We start from the raw sequence: 19,339 nt of genomic DNA on the forward strand, positions 1-19,339 counted from the left end.
AGAAGTTTTCAGATTCAGCATCTTAGATTTTTTTTTTCCAGTTTTTTGTCTCAGTAGGTAGGGCATTTCCAACAAGATTACTGAAAGAAAGAATAGTAGGAAATCTTATCCAATTTAATTATACTATTTTTGTGCTAATGAACTAGCTGGAATGACAAGAGGAACTCGGCAGGAAAAGAACAATAGCGTGTTTACGCAATCCTGGTGAGTAATATAAGACTAAATTTGGGAAGGATTTGGAAGCAAGGAGTTTGAAAATTCAGTATTGAAAGTTATAATAAATGTAAAAAAGTTAAATACCCTCCAATATTATGCTACAAAATATAGTTATTTTACTATTTGTAGCTATTGGAGATCTTCCAGACTACACTCAATAGCAGCTGGGACCATTAATGGCTTATGAAAAAGTAGACAGCTGAGTGGTTTTGCTAACACTTCAGCTATAAGTGAGGAAAATTTTACAAAGGAGAAAGACAGATTTTCATCAAGCTGAGTAAGAGATTAGCTGCAATTCAAAATTTTGGAAGCTGACTTCTGGTAAGGCATACTGGAAAAGAAAGAAGAGCATTTAATCTGTGATCTTCAGAGGTCTGGAAGAAGACACAAGAACAGTTATGGTAACAGAAAATGTGAGAATCATTGGGTAAAAAAGGATTATTTATATTAAAAAAACCAAGTTTTTGAGTTTACTCTCTGCAGAATTTAGAGAAAATAAATATGCAAAGGGAATGTGCTGAAACATACTAGTATAAAAAATTGCAGATGGCTTCATAATTAAGGAGAAAAGTAGTCAAACTGAAATGCTGAAAATGAGATGAAGAATTAAATATCAGCAAGAAGAGGTTTTAAGTAACTGTTAACTTCCTGATGAATGAAAGGAAATTTAAAGGTGAGAGCCCAGGTACCTATAGAGACATTTCTGCAAGAAACGTTCAAAAGTTTCATATACCTGATGTGAATGTAATGTTAGCACTTAAAAATGTTTATCAAAAGAGAATAGCCGAGGTTTGGTATTACACTGACTTGTTAAGGATAGAATTACAGAACAGCAGATTGCCTTCATCATTTTAGGTTATTGCTGTTTCCTTTGACAAAAGTGCATTTGCTGGGAACCAGAGGCTGTTAAAGCATGTGATAAGACAAGAAGGAAGTTGTAGTGAAGAAGGAAATACTTTTAAGTTCCTCTGGGCTTGAGAACAATTTTGTGTATATGAAGAAGTATATGCATGTGAGAAGTAGATCTTCCAAGTACTTTTCAAACAGGGCTTCCCCAATTTTAAACTTGCTAAAACAAGTTGGGGCATTTGCCATTGCAGTGTTGAAAAATACTTTGCAGAGGGACACCTCTCTTCCCAAGGGTACATTTCACTTTGTAGCTATCTTTTTGTAAGATTGCTGGTTTGTTTTAAATAAAAACATATTAAAATTTGCACGCTTGTATTTTCAAGAACATCTTAAATTAGTATGAGCTACTATTTATTTTTGGTTGTGGGATATTAGAAACTATATTGTAAAAGCAGCATCTGTACTATGGAATGCACTAGGGGCTTTGATATTACTGTTCTATTTTATGTAGAATTTGCTGAAATACTGATTATGTCTTTTAAAATCTAACACAGGCAAGCTCTAGAAGTTGCGTTTTCAACTGTACTTGTAAAATGCCTATGTATACAGGCATTCATACGCATACAGACAGATAATGACTCAAAGCTAGAAAATAGATCTAAAACTTTCATAAAATATCAAATGTGATCTTGAGAACTTTCAGATTTTATCTAGAAAGTGATACTGTAATGATTATTAAGGAAAATGGTAGTAATAAAAACATACTATTCAGTGGATTTATTAATATGTTTCAAAATAGTCTTAACTGGCAGTTTCTCAAAGCCAAAAAGCTTCCACAGGAAAAAATACAGTAATTCCCATCAATCTGCTTTAATTCATGTACTCTAAAGACAGTAATTAGGGACAGATTAGGATTTGTATGTTTGGATCAAATTTAATTAACTCATTTATCTTTAGATCGTCACTAGTGGGGGGGGGGATGTGTATTTTGGGAAGAATAAAGGGAACATCTGTCTGGAACATCTGTCCAGATGTTCAGGGATGGAGTCAGGAAAGCCAAGGTGTGGATGGAATTGAACTTGGTGAGGGATGTGAAAACAACAAGAAGGGATTCTTTAGACATACGGCAGAAGAGACAGGCAAAGGATAGTGTACCCCCTCTGATAAATGAAAGGGAGAGCCCGGCCTCCATGGACATGGAGGAGGCTGAGGTACTTAGCGAGTTACTTGCCTCAGTCTTCATGGCTAGTCAGGTTTCTCACGCCTGTCATGTCCCTGGACATCTAAGTGAGAGTCAGGGGAGCAAATTCCCTCCCAGTGTAAGAGCGGAGCAAGTCCAAGACTACCTTCTGAGGCTGAATGTGTACAAGTCTATGGGGCCAGATGACATGCATCCCTGGGTTCTGAAGGAACTGGCTGATGTGGTTGCCAAGCCACTCTCTATCATATTTGAAAAATCGTGGCAGTCAAACGAAGTTGCCTGTGGCTAGAAAGAGGGAAACGTCACTCCCATGTTAAAGGGAGAAAGCAAGACCTGAGGAACTACAGGTTGGTGAGCCTCACATCTGTGCCTTGAAAGATCATGGAGTGGATCTTCCTGGAAGAGTTACTAAGGTACATGTGAGATGTGGAGGTGATCTGGGACAGCCAACACGCCTTCACTAAGGGCAGATCATGCCTGACCAATCTGGTGGCCTTCCATGATGGAGTGATGGCAACTGTGGAAAAAGGAAGGGCAACTGATGTCATCTACCTGGACTTGTGCAAGGCTTTTGATATGGTCTTGCACCACATCCTTATCTATAAGTTGGCGAGATATGGATTTGAAGGCTGGACTATTAGGTGGATAATGAATTGGCTGGATTTTCATAGCCGGAGGGTTGTCAATGGCTCTGTGTCCAGGCAGAGGCTTGTCATGAGTGGTGTCCCCTAGGACTCACTAGTCTCAGGACTGGTGCTCTTCAGCATCATTATCAATAACATAGACAGTGGAATTGAGTGTACTCCCACCAAGTTTGCTGATGACACCAAGCTGAGTGGTGCAGTTGACACAATAGGAAGGATGGACACCATCCATGGGGACCAGAACACTCGAAAAGTGAGCACATGAGAATCTAATGAGGTTTAACAAGGCAATCCCAGATATGAGTACAGACTGGGAGAAGAACTCATTGAGAGCAGCCCTGCAGAGAAGGACTTGGTTGTCCTGGTGGGGAAAAAAAAGCTGGATATGAGCCAGCAGTGTGCTCTTGCACTGGCTCTTCTTGTGAAGGCCAGTGGTACCCTGGGCTGCATCAAAAGAGGGGTGGCCAGCAGGGAAAGGGAGGTGACTGCCACCTTTACTCTGCCTTTGTAAGGCCCCATTTGGAGTCCAAGCCTGGGGACCCTAGTACAGGAAGGATGCAGAGCTGTTGGAGCAGGTCCAGAGGAGTGCCATAAAGATGATCAAAGGGCTGGACTCCTGTGAAGAAAGGTTGAGGAAGTTGGGCTTGTTTAGCTTGGAGAAGAGAAGGCTCCGGGAGACCTCCTTGTGACCTTCCAGTACTTGAAAGGAACTAACAAGCAGGAAGGAGTCCAACTCTTTACCTGGTCTGATAGTGATAGGACTAGGGAGAAAGAGTTCAAATTAAAAGAGGGGAGATTTAGGTTAGGTATTTGGAAGAAATATTTTACTCAGAGGGTGGTGAGGCGCTGGAACAGGTTGCCCAGAGAGGTTGTGGATGCTGTAGGCATTCAAGGCCAGTTTGGATGGTGCCCTGGGCAGCCTAATACAGTGGTTGGCAACCCTGCCTGTGGCAGAGGGGCTGGAGCTAGATGTTCTTTTTCCGACATAAATCAGTCTGTGATTCTGTGATTAAAGTGTAGTAAAGCAGCATAGTCCTAATGAAATTTCTTGCTGTTTCAGGCTACATTTTGAAAACCATTGTGTGAGAAATTAAAAAAGAAATACGAAAATAAAATTGAAAGACTATAGAGTTTGAAAAGTATTGAGAACAATTCTCTTAACCATTTTTATTTTACCTGAAGAAATTTCTGAGACCATTAAAAATTATCCGGAGAGCTTAGACACAACTAGGGAAGTACTTCCAGAAAGCTTTGGAAAACTATCTATTCTCTAGGTTTCATAAAAGCTAGAGTCATTCTCTTTTTACCAGGGAGAGAAAATGGACTAAAACAAGAGATGTACATTGGAAGGGACGACGAGACAGATTTTGTTTTAACAAGTCATGTCAATGCAGAATTTGAATGTGTGATTTTTTTGTTGTTGCTATTTCTACATATAGCTATTGATGTGGGAGTTTCTATGAAACAGGTTTTTTTGAGCAATAGTCATATTCACTAGAACAAGTTTGGAAGTACAAAGCACTTCCATTTTTATTACTAGTACTTGATCTAGTTGCTGTTACCTAATGAAGCTGGTTTTAATGAGCTTGTTGAAAGTCTAATGCTAACCCTATATCTGAATGAACCAATTCATCAGTAGCTAGGAAATGAGTTCAATTTAATGATTTTTTTTTTTTTTTTATTTTAACCTCAGAAGTTTGTAATATGCAGTGAAAATAAGACAGGTCTTTTGTTCGGGTAAAATCAACTTCTGATTTGGTGTGTATGCAATGGTCAGTTTACAGTCAGAATTCACAGCTGCATGACAGCTTAATTTGAGTGATTGAAAGAGTTTATAAACAGTGCATAGGGGGTGTAATAAGATGAATTTCACGAAGGTGGGCTTTCTAGCATTTAGTATCAGTAGTTGAAACTTTGAAAAACAGGGAACTGGTTCAGGGTGGGGACTCAGAAAGCATCTACTGTTCTTTGACATGGTTCTCTAAGATGCCTCTGTTTCAATGATTGTCACATAGACATTTGAAGTTCTTTATTTTTCTTCTCTTTGCTTCCTCAGTATTTTTATGTTTTGCTGATGTCATCAACAAATGTACTTTTACCATCTTTCAAGTAGATGTCAAAATTAAACAAAAACTTGGAAATAACATTAAGCAAGCTTTTTGGAAAAGATGTCTTGATAGCAGAAGTAGGAAGTTTGTCTTGCTCCCATCATAGTAAATTCTTAGTACAGCCAATACAAGCGAAGGCTGACTTAAGAAAGATGAAAAAATTTTGCTCCAAAAAGCTGTGCTGAAACCCAGGACTAAAATTGTTCTTCTAGGTGTCGTCTGTGTGTTAGATTTATTTGTATATATACCCAATAATTGCAAATGAATGCACAAGCAATCTCTTTGTGAATGCATCATTACAGCAAGTTGACTTGCCCCAAAATGTAACATTCTTCCAACTAAAGAAATTCTTAGAAACTGCTCAATTCCACATGCCATAGCATAGTATGAAGTCTTGAAATATATGAAGTCTTGCAGCATATGTAATTTTTGCCATATGTTTTATTGACAAATGTCATACATGTATTTTACTAAAACCTGTTCTTCTCATTGTATTTCATATGAAACAGTTCATTTTTAATTCCTGAAGCTCATCCAGTGGAGTAGTACAAGCTACAGTGCATGTACTTACAGCTGTCCCAAAGCTACTACTGTTGCTGCAACTATATTAGACCTGAAAGATTTTTGTTCAATTAGGAACACAGAGTAAAGCTAACTAAAGTAACATAGTTCATGAATTAGGAGAACAGACTGAGATTGTAGCAGCCCTCTGCTGCATAGTAGTAGTCAGTTTCCAACTGTCCTAACAATATTTTCCCCTTTAAAAGACACTTTAAATCTTATTTGTTTTTTATTCAAGTGAAATGCACTGCCTCCCAGGTCTCCCCAAATGGTTACATTTAAGCAACATTGGAGGGAAACTTCCAATGACCTACTGCATTGTTTTAACATTATTTTTCCCAGCAAAGGCTGTTTCTCTTGGCAGTCATTCACAATTCTGCAGTCCTTCCAGAGGAAGGTGAGACTTTATCCTCTTTGAAATGGTCCAAAAATACTGAGCAAAATTCAGCAGCAAATGATAATCCTTGCCAATAACTTTCTGAAGTTATTGCAAATAAATAACTTGCACTGACTGATTACTGGCAAGTTTTACAGGACCCACATGAAGAAAATCTCCTGAATGTTTGTATGGCCAAATCACTCTGGTTATGTGTTTCTCTGTAGAGAAGTAAATACAAAAATGGCATTATGTCCTGATTGCCTTTATTTTTTTTCTGAATGAGAGCTATATCCATTACTATTAATATTAATAATGCAGATGCTTTGCTACATAGCTGTCCTGGGTGGGCATTTGTAAAAATGTGACTAGAATGTGAACTCACAAAATGAATAATAACACGATAGAGTAGAATATATTACACGAGGAAAAAAAAATCGATTGCATACGTGCCTCAGAAGTCAGCTTGTGTCCTACTGGTAAATACGCAACAATTATGTCAAAGTCATAGCAAGATTTGCATGAATTATTATTTTTTGTAATTGAAAATATTCTTCAATCATTTTTTTTTACAGAAAACTGAAATTGAGATTGAGCTGCCTATTTACTTTTGTAAGGAGTTTATTTGCCCTGTATCTGATACGGTACTTCTGAATACTGACAAAATTCAACATGTAGGTGCATTGGTTCAGCATTTTTGTTGTTTAGAAAGATTCCAGTAAAAATTGGAATGTTGTATTGCTTAAAGTTAGGGCTTTCATTTTCTGGTTTAGTTCATGCATGGTGTCTTCCATCCCAGCATAAATAGAGACACATGTTTCCACTGAGCAAAGTCAAATAGGGAGTTTCTACTTGCATACACATGTACAAGCTGATGACACTGGCATTCACCAGTGAAGTGGGAAAAATATTTATAAATGAGCATACAATTCAGTGAATCTGAGATAATTTCAACTATAAATTGCTTGTCTTATGAAGAATGGGACCAATAAATTCATTGCTGTAGTGAGCCGAGTTCCTTTTTCTTCCTGTATAATTTCTTAATGATAAATGGTAATGATAAATAAACACAGGCCTAGCACTCACTGTGACACTAGGAAACTAATCATTTATATTTTGTGTAGCTTTACTAGAAGGTAACTTCCAGGAGATAGAAAGTCAGTAGTATAGATGTAAATCATTAAGTAAAAACTTACTCCAAAAGGAATTATAATATCTGAATCCTCAAATGTATATTTTTTCTTTTGTATATTATTATTCAGTACTTGTGTGACTTAAACATTAATATCTCTATAAGTCTCACATAACACAGAACATTTTTATAATATTAGTGCAGGGCATATAGTAAGGAGTTATAATCTGTAACTAGGTAATAAAATCCTTCCAGAGGGATATAACACAATAGGATCAAACTGCAGATATTAACACCTAAATGCAGGATATTTGCAGTGTTTCTGTCTACTTGTAGGTGTCTGCATGTGAGATCTCACAGTTACTCAAATTCTGTAAAACTGGTCTAAATCCTACCGCTGAATGGAATTAAACAAACAAAAGGAAAACACCAACAAAAAAAACCCACAGTTTTTGCATGACAAGTATTTTATCTTGTAGACTATCATAAACATTAGGTTTCAACGTTGTAAATATCACAGCATAGGTGAAATGAGGAAGATTATTTTTCTTATCTGAAGAGTAGCATACATTATGCCTTTATAAGTGAGCATTTATCTCATTTCCAGTCAAGAGCTTCACATTTCCTTGTATTAAATAGGTTTTGATTTCACATAATAGTGCTCTCTGACTACATAATACATTTTAGTTGGGAAACTTCCGGGAAACTTCTTGATTTTCTTTAAAAATAAAATGCTGGATTTTTTTACAAATATATATGCTCTGGTATTTACCACTCTTCACATATATTGTTCACTCTGCATGGGTTCTGACTTTTTTCATTTTGTTTTTTCACTGTTGAAGGAATAATATTTGCAGTAAAATAAGACAACCTAAAGAAGGAAGTCATATCTCAAGTAAAAGTACATAATATCCTGTGCAAATAAGGAAATTATTTAAAGCACTGCATGATAAAACTGCCCTTTTATGTGCAGTCTTCAACATCCACTGTTGACTATTACTCTGTGTTAGTGGACCAATGGTAAATGCTGCTGATGTGGCAAACAATCTGCTCCTCAGGCAGTTTTGCCAGAGTATGATATGGTCTTTCACTTTTGGCCTGAGGCCTATGGGTCTCGCTGTCCAGGTGGCCAACTCTGTCAGGGCAATAAACTGTTGTTCATTATTCTCTGTCCCAAAGGAAGTGTGGAGGAGGGAAGATGGTCTTCCTTCCAAAGGATATTTGCCTTTGCCATAGTGATAGACAAAACTGATGAATAAATCAACAAGAAAGGCAAAAAAGAAAAAAACCCAAACCACAAAAAGAAGGGTCAGAAAGCTTATGACAAAGGAAAAAACAAGGAGAATATTGTATATGTCAGGACACTAGTTGCCATTTCATAAACAAATTTCTTCCTATTCTTGTATGTTTTACTTGGATATCCTGTTTCTTTCTTTATCCACTGTGTGACATTACAATTTTGAAAAGGACTGAATCCATAGTAAGGTTTCACATATGGTATAGTTGGAGAAGATGGAAATTTTTATGCTAAAGTTGGGAAATGTTTAAAAAGTGGTAATAGTAAAGTGGTAAGTGATGTTTTTCTTCCAAGAATGGAAAGAAACACATCATTTTAAAACAACACAAAACGTGGTTTTATCTATATGTGTTAGGGATTTATTATGTTCTGTGTTTTCTTTGAAACTTCCTTGTATTTAGAGATCAGTGTTAATGTGCGTCTTCCAGTTGTGTTGCAAAACAAACTTTCACTGTTCTGGTTTATTCTTTTATGTATAGTTATTATTTGTGATAAATTTTACAAACTTTTGTACTATGGCAGAGATAGCCTCCTAAACTGCATCTGTGCTTCATACTTAAGCGTGGGCTGAGTGGTCTATCGTACAAGGAGGTCCCCTAAAAAGTACTTAGAAATCATGTTCCTCTTAACTTTGGTCATACAGAGCAACAAAGTTGCTTTTCAGTTTTTCAGTCTTTCTAGTTTCTAATGGTAGTAAATATGATGCTTTCAATTTTAAGATAACAGTAAGTAAATCATTACACAGCTAAGGGTACAATGTGAAGTTTAGTAGTGTCTCTAAAAGATTATTGTATTTGAGTCCGTTTGGGTTTTAGATTAGGCCAGAATGAAGTTCCACATAAGAAGGTGACATGCTTAATTTTGTGAAAGCTTACCTTCAGATATGGATAACAACAGGCATCTTTATAGCAGCATATAGTGCAAAGTCAGCAAATGGTGAAGGTGCTATGCAGAAGAAACAGCTGAACTATGGTAACGGGTCTGTGAGGCAGCCTGGAAGTACTGCATTAGCAGCAGCTGACAGACAGTAACAGTTGTTCTACGAAGCAAAAGTTTGGCAGTCTCTGTGCAAAACTGAGGTATGCAGAAGAAAGTTCAGTAGCGTCCTAAATTCAGCAATGATAAAACTGTTTTGTAGTTGCATAGAGAATAAATTTTTGTTGTAGGAGTGTAGAGGAGAGTTGTATAAAGCAGCAGCATTGGTTTTAGAGCAGCAGAACAGAACAGGTGATTCTTGAGTTCTAATTAACTAGTGTTAATTAATATTATACATTTTTATATTTATAACATTTTTAGGATAAGATTTTCTAAAGCTACAGGCTTTAGGAGTGCATGTCCATAGATTTATATTTCCAGTCCTAGACATTTCTCAAATGTATTTCCTTGTGCTCGTGGGATTTTTCTTGTATTGAATTATACTCTCAAAGACACATACTAGATGCATAGAAAACATCTCTTGGAGTCCTAGTGTAATAAACCATATTAATCGTGCTTCCACTGTTCTTAAGCTTCTGCCTTTTCATTTACTTTTGGCCACTGTCAAAGAGAGAATTTTATCAGATACATTAAAACTTGCAGGCACAATTTTATCTAGACAAAATCCTATGTTTGATAAACTTCGATATGTCAAAGTCTGGATAATGTCTTCTATGTCTTCCCTATAAAAATGCACTGAAGAGTATAGTCAAACAAGATTTGAATTCCTGAAATAATGTAAACATTGTATTGATCTTGTCTATCAGCTATCCTCTGGTCTGCTTTCCATGATTATTGCAAAGGTATAAAGAAATATAACTCTTATGAATCTTTTATGTCAAAAGTTTTGGAATAAAGTTGCATTTCCTCTAGTATGTTTGGAACGATTTGTATGTGATTTCTGAGCATAAGAGAGAAACAGTAGCAGCAGAATTTATGGATGGAAATGTTTCCTGTTTAGGTAAGGAGGCAAAAACCCAAAACATAATGTGTTCTCTGGTGTAAGAATAGGAAGCTATGAATATTCTCTGTAACATTTCATTTTATCTGAACTGTACATGGTAGCACCACTTGTCTTTTCAATTCAAACTACCTGAGAAGATTAAAAAAAAAAAAAAATTCCTAAAATATATGAGATACTGAAAACTTAAGACTATTTAATAATGTTTCAGGAAGAACCATTTCCTGATTATTAATTTTCTGTTACCCATTTGTTCTCCATTTTTTTTCTTCTATATTTTTACATTATTTATTGTGTTTTGTGAAGCAATGGTAAGTGATTTCTGAGTGAAAAGCTGGAATTGGTTAGGAAAGATTTTAAGTTTTTGAGAAAGAAGATTCTCATGGTATTTGTTAGAATTTATTTTACCGGACTTCCAAATAACCTTCCACTGTTTGGATCCTGGAAATTTTATGAAGAAATTAGTGGCAGTGTCTGGCATCTGTGCTTACACTGAGTAGAAGACTTATTGGAGAAGAGCCTCCATAATTTATTTCTCTGTAAAGTACTATTCTTCATGGACAAGAACAGTAGATTGCATTCTGCTTTAACAGTGACATTTTAAAGCTGCCTTGGGCTCCTGGGCAATTATTCCTTATTCATTTGGGAAGCACAAAGCTGTTCTCACTTTTACTGAACACTTCTGTGTGTTGTAAACTGAGATGTGACAATGCAGGCTACACTCACTTTCATTCCAAGCTCTTGAAATGCCATATACTTGACAGAGCTCTTTAAATAATCTAGACAGCTCTTCTTTGAGAGCCAGCAAGCAGTTAAAGCACAGATAAAACTGGAAGTTCTGTATCGTATTTCATGTCAGGTTTCCATAATGTTTCACCTTTGCTGACCTTAAAGAATAGCTATGAAACTGATTATGATTGGTTATAATGAGATTACCAAGAAATTACAGATGACTTCTTGCTTGATTTAATGTCCTATTTCTTCTAATTAGATCCTACCAGGATTTCCAGTTATTCACAATGGTTTGTTTTATGGTTATGGGCCAGAAAAGTGCTATTCTCAGTCATGTCCAGCAGGCAATTGTGTCAGTCAAAGCACTGAACTTGATTGTCTGAGGTTTGGTCACTAAAAAAAGCTTCTAAGTATTAAGTGAATCTTAAATGTCTAATTGTCCGTTACAAGTCCTGGTGAAAATAGGTGAATACCATAGCAGGAAATATGTTCATTAAAATGTTAATTTTTTATAAGGAAGAGTAAGAAAATCAAATATCAAGGTAAGTTTACAGGTGATTGGGAAAAAAAGCAACTTTATAAAGAACATTATACAAAATATTCTTTCATCTCTATTGTAATCTGAAGCTCTAGTCTAAATTAATAGTCTTTTTCAATTGTGTTGTCTACTCCTTTTGATTAGATTGCTAAGAAAGCAATGCTGGCACTTACACTGAAATATTAATGTGATGACCTAGTAGCTACTGGTAAATAGCTCAGATTAAATGAGTAATTGGTCTTATTCATGGTACTTATATATTTCAAAATACATTATTTTTCCACCTTGTAATAAATTTCTTTTCATTCATAGTCATTCATTACTATAGATTATATCTGAAAAGTTGTCCTCCTTTACGTTAAATGTGAAAGCCTTTTAGTCATTTTGCTCAATAAATCTTATGAATTCCAGTTTACAGGATAAAAGGAAACAATTTTTTCTTAATTTTTCTGTGGTCCTTATTTATTAGTAGAGTATACTTGCTATGTGCAAGCTGTGCTTTCTGAACTCATAAGCTACAGCAAGATCCATATGCTGACCTTAGAGGCAGACTGAATATCTCTTTGTGACACAAAATTCAGTACTGTCTTGGCACAAGACACCTGAGTAATGAGCAAAAATCAGTCATCTTGGCACGACAAAAAAAAATCAGAATCTTGGCACGACATAAGAAGATACAGTGTAATAAAATGTAGTAATAAGGATGATAGTTTTATATCAAATACTTTACATCAGTAATACAGAATCATAGAATCCTTGGGGTTGGAAGGGACCTTTTAAAGGTCATCTAGTCCAGCTCTCCTGCAATGAACAGGAAATTCCACAGCTAAATCAGGTTGCCTAGGGCTCTTCTCTTGTCCACTGATGCCGTGACGCCACCATAAAAGGCCACCAGGTTGGTCAAACAGGATTTGCCCTTGGTGAAGCCATGTTGGTTCTCCCATATTACCTCTCTATCTTCCATGTGCCTTAGCATAGCTTCCAAGAGGATCTGCTCTGTGATCTTTCGCAGCACAGAAGTGGGACTGATAGGATGGTAGTTCCCTGGGTCATTCTTTTTACCTTTCTTAAAAATGGGTGTTATCTTTTTTTCCGGTCACCAGGGACTTGTCCTGATTGCCATGACTTTTCAAATGTCATTGAGAGTGGCTTGGCGATTACATCAGCTAACTCCCTCTGGACTCTGGGATGCATCTCATCGGGACCCATAGACTTGTGGATGTTCGGGTTCCTCACGTGGTCATGAACATGGTCTTTGCTTACAGTGGGAGGGATGTTGCTTCCCCAACCCCCTCCTGCCAAACCAAACATTTGAGGTCTGTGTGGTGAGCAGTTATCAGAGAAGACAGAGGCAAAAAAGTTGTCTGTTTTTACCAACAATTGAGAGAATGTGTTTCTTTTCAGTCTAAGATAGATGTGTTTTATTCATTCACTATAATTTTCTCAAGATCTTAATGAATTCACCTTTGAACGTGCCTCTGGAAACTCTTGTGCCCTGAAGTCACCTTGCTTCTTGTATTTTTGTATTCAGGATATAAGTCCAGAAAAATCATATAGGTAGTGCATTTGTCTGGAGCTGAGCTACTGACAGAGAGGTACTAATGTCTGTTGCTCATGCTTGAGTTGGTTGTAGTCAGAAACAAAGTCAATGTAGACAAAATTTATCCAGCTAAAAGAGTCATCTGTTCCTTATGAATTGGTATTCATATATTCTGGGAAATTTCAGGTGGGATCCTTGGTTAAGAAGCATGGGAATGCTGGAAGTCAGACATTTCCCAAGTGAATTCAGCACAAAGCTTTATGCTGCCTGACAGCAATTTCAAACATGCATCACATTTCTCAAGTTGCCTCTCTTATCGCTAGAGAGCAACATGGTCAGTGATAGAGGCTGACACAACTATGAAAGTCATTCTTGCTCAGTTGTCTATCTGAGACAAGGATTTGGGCTTTGATACTTTGCCAAGTAAATGTCTTGAAAGGGAAAGTCAATCCAGAAACTTACATCTTTCATACTGTTGCTTGTCTATAAAAACTCAGCTGCCAGTGGTTTTTATCACTTGACTAATCCTACATTAGCATATTTCTTCCATAAAAGTGTTAATGAAGCAGGTAGCTAAGATGGTACTTACCTCTGGATAGAAAAAAAATAGTGAAAGTAGCAAAACAGCATATTGTTGATTTAGGATAGAGCACATTCCGGAGCAAATAGGAAAAGTGCAATGTCCTTTACAGACTTGCAACTGGCTTTAAGTGTCACTTTGTTACTATATGTACACCCAAACACATATTTTTGCTATTGCAAAATACCTTCTCTCAGATACTTGAGTTTTTGGCTTGATGGAAGTAAAAATCTGTTCTTTTTTTCTTATTTCTATTTGGAGGATTGCTTACTGTAGAACTTCTAGTCTACTTCTAGAGAGGGAAGAGTGGCTTTTTCTAGATAAAAAGTATATGCGTGCCTGTTAAAAGTAAATAGGTTTTGCATTCCCCATCATCTTTCTCATATGGAAGGTTTGAAAATGATGATGCTCAAACTGTGCACTGTTAAATCATTTAACTATTTCTGACATCCACTTAATACTTCTATCTATTAATGAGGCAGTCTACTGTGTAACTGCAAAGATAACATTTATGTAACACAGTGCAGCAAAAATAACACCTATGCAGCTGAACACAGCTCTTCAGAATGAGAACCATCCTAAGAGAATAAATAATAGTCTGTGATAGACAAGTTTCAAGATGATCAGTACCAGTGCAGCTATCAGGAGGCTGTCTAGGAGAGTCAGAAGTCTGAATTTCTCATGTGTGCTATTTGGCTTCTGATCCAGCAAGAATGATCTGTTACAGAACTTGTTGTTTTCATTCCCCTTTTCCTTTCTAGCTCCATGGGGATATACACGTACCCCCCTGACTGAGGAGCAAGGATATGGGAAATAAGAAGTAACTGATTTCCATTTTCACATGGTACAGAATGTACAAGTGCTTTGGAGAGGAGCTGCTGGCAAGTAATAACAAAGGTTGGTCAGAAGTTCTCCTCACCCTCTTAATTAGCTTCACCCGATGATGTGAAATGTTGGCCTTAATGTAATTCACAATAAATAAATTTACTGGTATTGGGATTTCACATGGAATGCTGGGAGAATTAAGTAACTCAATCACGTTCTTTGTTAAGTGTTTTCAGTTTACTTGATCTTGCCATATCCTGGCTATTAGCCAGTGTCTGCACTTTGACCCAGATTCCACTTTATTTCTTTACTCTGACCATATTGAATAATTTTTGTCTGAAAAGTTGTGATTCCAGTAAGAGCAACTGACTTGAACATATCTCAGTGTATTTGGCTCAAAAGAAAAGTAGGTTTGAGCTCTCACATCAAAATTCACAAAAAGATTTTGAATACTCCAATTCAAATTCATAATTGAATTTGGCTCTTGATATATACTAGAACATATTTCAGGATGAAAACTTATTTTATTTTTAACATATGTCTTTATGAAGACAATAGAAGCTCAGTTACTGTAAGTGGTTTTAAAGGATACACAACAGTTTCACTTTTAGATCCAGCACCACTGAAATGATATTTTCTTTTTTTCAGAAATGAAACTTGGAATTTCCACAGCTTTTTTTTTTTTTTTTTTTTTTTTTTGCCAGCAATTGCTAAGACAATAAGTAGGGACTTTTTATTAGCTGCTATTTTTTTGATAATGAACTTTTTGATCCTTCTGTGAAGTGAAGGAGACAAAGCCTCTGAGTAGAAGAAAGTAATAAATTAGCTATTTTGTAGCCTATGCAAGTTGTCACGCTTCTATATCATGTTATCTGGCATTTTATTTGTATTCTGGGTGCCTTCAAATGCTGTGCAGTTAAACTAACCAAACAGGAAATGTCATACTAGTGAGCTGGTGCCTGAGAAAGATCAAGAAGGAAGTATGTATGAAGTACTGCAGAAATTCCAGAGAAGAGTAAGAAACAGATGATAAATCTTTCTTGTTTCTTTTTTTACCTTTTTTTCAGTAGATGACAAATTAGATGTGGAGCACAATTGTGAAATGTTAGGTGGGTTACACGATAATATGTTGGTGGGGTGTTTTGTTTGTTTGTAGCTAGGAGGAAAGTTACAATTTCCAAAACAGACACAACCCTTTAAATGGGCCTGCAAGTAGATCTCATCCTTTCCATCCAGGTATGAAAATTATAGGGAGTCAGTGTTGCTCTCCTCCCCGACCTGGGGCTGTGCAGAAATTGTACTGTTGTCAGGTGGTAAGAAAGAAGTTGAAGGGAGTTAGAGAAAGAAGAGGGTCAGGGAAGTGCTGGGATCCAAAAAGCCAGTAAGCACCGAGGAAGGAAAAACGGTATATGATATGTGTACCAGACTATTGAGTTCGTTGTGAACTGAAAAGCTGAGGCTAGCAGGTCATCTGCTGTATAGGGCAGCAGTATTCATACATGTCCTCCATGTTCATGATTCTTCACTAAAGATGCTTGGTAATAAATGTGCTTGCGTATGTTTCTGTGTTGGGTCCCTATATAGAAGTAATTACTCCAGTAGTAGGTATTTTTAGCAGAAGTCCCAAAAAGTGACTCTAGATGCAGATATTGAGATACTGGGCTGAAGTGCCATAAGCATTTTATTGCTGGCATAGGAAATAGATCTGATTCAGCCATTTTCCTGCTATCTTTATTTTTTTTAATCCTCTCTGCCAAGAGAGAGGACCCTCTTTTCCATAGGTCCTTGGACATAAATCACAAAAAAATCACAGAAAGAGTGGCAAAGGTTTTCAGAGGCCAAATTCTGCATGACTTTTAGCCTTTCGGCTTTCAGAGTAGCCTCCAGTGCAGGAGACATGAGAAATGTAGGAAGAGGGTCTGAAATGTTGAATAACTAACATGTTGCATAATGCACATTTTGTTCAAATAGCTCATTTAAGGTATCATGAACTTGTGATTTCTTTTGTCTAGTGGAAATTACGTGAAATTTATCCTAAATATTTAATAGGGTTGTAGAAGTATTGAATTAAAGCAAGTGCTTATCACAGTTCTGAAATAGTTTTCTTTTACATTCCAGAGAAAGTCTAAACTAAGTTTCAGTTTCCTGAAGGGTGCTTGTATTCTTTCTTACCAGGCCAAAAATGATGAGTGCAGGATTTCCAAACTGCCTTCTGAGACGTAATTGTTTTATCTTGGTTTGTCCACAAAAGCCTGAGAAAAGTCTCTTTTGATTACTAGACATATTGGAAAACATGTACTTACATTCCAGTGCTTAATTCTTTTAATTTCTTGTGCCTTTAATATTTTTTTTTAATACTGGTCACATTCCAGCATTGATTATGCTCTGCATGTGTCAGAGTTTCTTACAGTTGATCCTCTAATTCTTGTAAATGTACTTCTAATTTTTATCACCAGCATTGTCCTCTGTGACGTTTGAATAAAAAGCTAGTTTATCTGAACTCGTAAATCCCTAAAATTTGTCAGCTGCTTTCTGTTTCCAGGTGGGACAGCCAGTTCTGAAAACAAGCAAACTTGATATCCGTTTTCCTATTTGCAGGTTGATGCTGAGGATGGAACAGGCAACAGTAAGGTGTAAGTTCTTTTCAGAATACAAAGGGGGCTCACATTTGAGATTGGGGAAAGAGCACATGTTAAGAAATTTCTGAATATCTTGGGAGATCTATACGTCCTTTAATATGTATTGGCTAATCTTGCTCTTACCTATACTGTCTGAGTTAAACGTAACTGCTCAGTATAGTAGACCTTCTGGTAAGGATCCAACTCTTGTAAAGTTAATGGCAGCTGTCCAGTTTAATTTAGTGGAAGCTGGAGGAGAGTTATTTCCTGTTCCATGTTATCTGATGAAGGGTTTGATTATAGTTTTTCCAGCATGTGGATATTGCCTTCTATATTTGTATTTTCTTGTATCTAGCAACCAGCTTCCCAGAAATAGGGAAATTTTGCCTTTTCTCCCTCAGCTTAGACTATGATTATTAAGTAGTTAAAACAGAGGAGTTTCAAATCTTGCATCTCTCTGCCTGTGATTAAAAAGTATTAATTTGCAACTCAAGTGGTAGAATATGCTTCCCTTTTAACAAAAACCAATGTGTGAAGTAAAATTGCATTCTGTGGTTGCTGTTATCTACTCCAGACAGATTTTATTTTTCTTCTGGATTTCATAAACAGTACTATAGAACAGTATTTTTCATGTATTTCATGATAGATTTGAGAATTTTTATTTTTCTTCCCCTTCTTCCTCTAATAAAAACAATAAAGATGATAATAAATTAATATGTTATGGGAGAATCCACTGTGATAGTTTCAGCTTTCATTAGTTTTGTTTAGGCATTCTTAGCTGCTTCATATTTCCCCATTTTATTTCTTTTAGGTGACTCTTTGGTTCATTTGTTTATCGTTTATACTGAGTATTTTTGTTGCCATTTATTATTACTGTTTTGAAGATATATTTTCAGCCTGAGATTACAATTTTAACTTCCCAAAATCATTACATCCTTTTTATGAGATTATGCTGAGTGTGTTAAAAAAAAAAAAAAAAAGCTTATTGTTTTACCTGATGTAAAATCTTTGAGAGAGACATAAACATAATTATCACAATGTGCTTTCTTGTTTCTATAGCAGCTTGTACTGTCCAGCTATCCTTTGATGAGGATCAAAATGTAGGGGCAGTTGCAGTACTTCTGTAGTACTTTCTGGTACTGCTCTCACCTGAATCTGCTATCTTAGAGCTAGTATTAGGTTGTTGACTGTAAAATCTGCAAGGCTCAAAAAGTATTAGGTTGATGTAGTGCTAACTTTTCAGGAAGTGAATTTCTTGAGCATTGATGGCATTATTACTTCAGCCTTTATTTTTTCAGTGTATCACTCATTTACTAAATAGCTGAAGAAAGCTATGCTCTTTTTAAAATCTGCATCATGATGACAATATTTCATAGACGTCAAATACACAGTCAAACTATTATATAGCAAATTATTTTCCAAACACATTTTAAAAACAAGCATGTTTTACACTGAATTTCTTGCTGCTTTTATTTAAGTCTGCAGACTTCTGTTAGCTAACTTCATTTTTAGGGATTAAAAATACTTAGCAACATGAGTAACATCACCTCTGAGAGTGGCAGTAGTCTTCAAAGAAAATACTGTGTTAAGTAAGATTATTCATAAAGTAATATTGTGAGAAGTTTTCTCAAAAGACACAGTCCTACAAAAATATTTGAACTGAAAGCAAATCTGAATAACATTTCCGTCTGAGCTATCTGGTCCTATTCAATTACTTATAATTACCCACATCCATTCATTTTATCAAATATTTGCAGGATCAGATCTTGTTGTGCTATTTTTAATTGTACTAAGAACTATATTAAAAGCGTTAATATTTGTTATCCTGAGCTTTAAATTTTGTATTTATAAGAAAGGGGGCAAAAAAAGCAGCAGAGGGCGCTGAGACGACCATACATGGATCTCTTCCTCCCTACTCTGGATTTCCCCATCCAGGGATTTCCCATTCCACTTAAAGAAAAGCGTTTATAAAGAGCACATTGCAGCGACTAACAGTTGCAGAGCAGCAGCCTCTCAGTGTACTTCTTTGCAGGAAAGAAAGCAAAGCTTTTGAACATACTTTATTTTCTTAATATAAGCAATTATAAATGTTAAAACAGATGGGAAGAACAAGCCAGACTATGCTAATTATTTTGTATGTATTAAAAACTGGTAAGTCGGGGAGATTTGTTTGCTTCATTTACTTT

At 36.2% G+C, this 19,339-nt stretch overlaps 1 protein-coding gene across 2 annotated transcripts in view; it reads left to right on the forward strand.

The window, feature by feature from the left end:
• Positions 1-19,339, forward strand: part of VCAM1 (vascular cell adhesion molecule 1) — a 45,327-nt gene that overhangs the window by 15,190 nt on the left and 10,798 nt on the right. The window contains exons 2-3 of one of the 2 annotated variants that reach the window (XM_021404500.1): positions 14,472-14,607; positions 17,134-17,168. In XM_021404500.1, the coding sequence (XP_021260175.1) occupies positions 17,138-17,168 (31 nt within the window). In that variant the 5' untranslated portion in view covers positions 14,472-14,607; positions 17,134-17,137. Of the gene's footprint in view, positions 1-14,471; positions 14,608-17,133; positions 17,169-19,128; positions 19,305-19,339 lie in introns of those variants that run through there. The other variant, XM_021404499.1, reaches the window with a different exon arrangement.

The sequence above is a fragment of the Numida meleagris genome, chromosome 7 (assembly GCF_002078875.1).
Source record: "Numida meleagris isolate 19003 breed g44 Domestic line chromosome 7, NumMel1.0, whole genome shotgun sequence".
Classification (NCBI taxonomy): Eukaryota; Metazoa; Chordata; class Aves; order Galliformes; family Numididae; genus Numida; species Numida meleagris.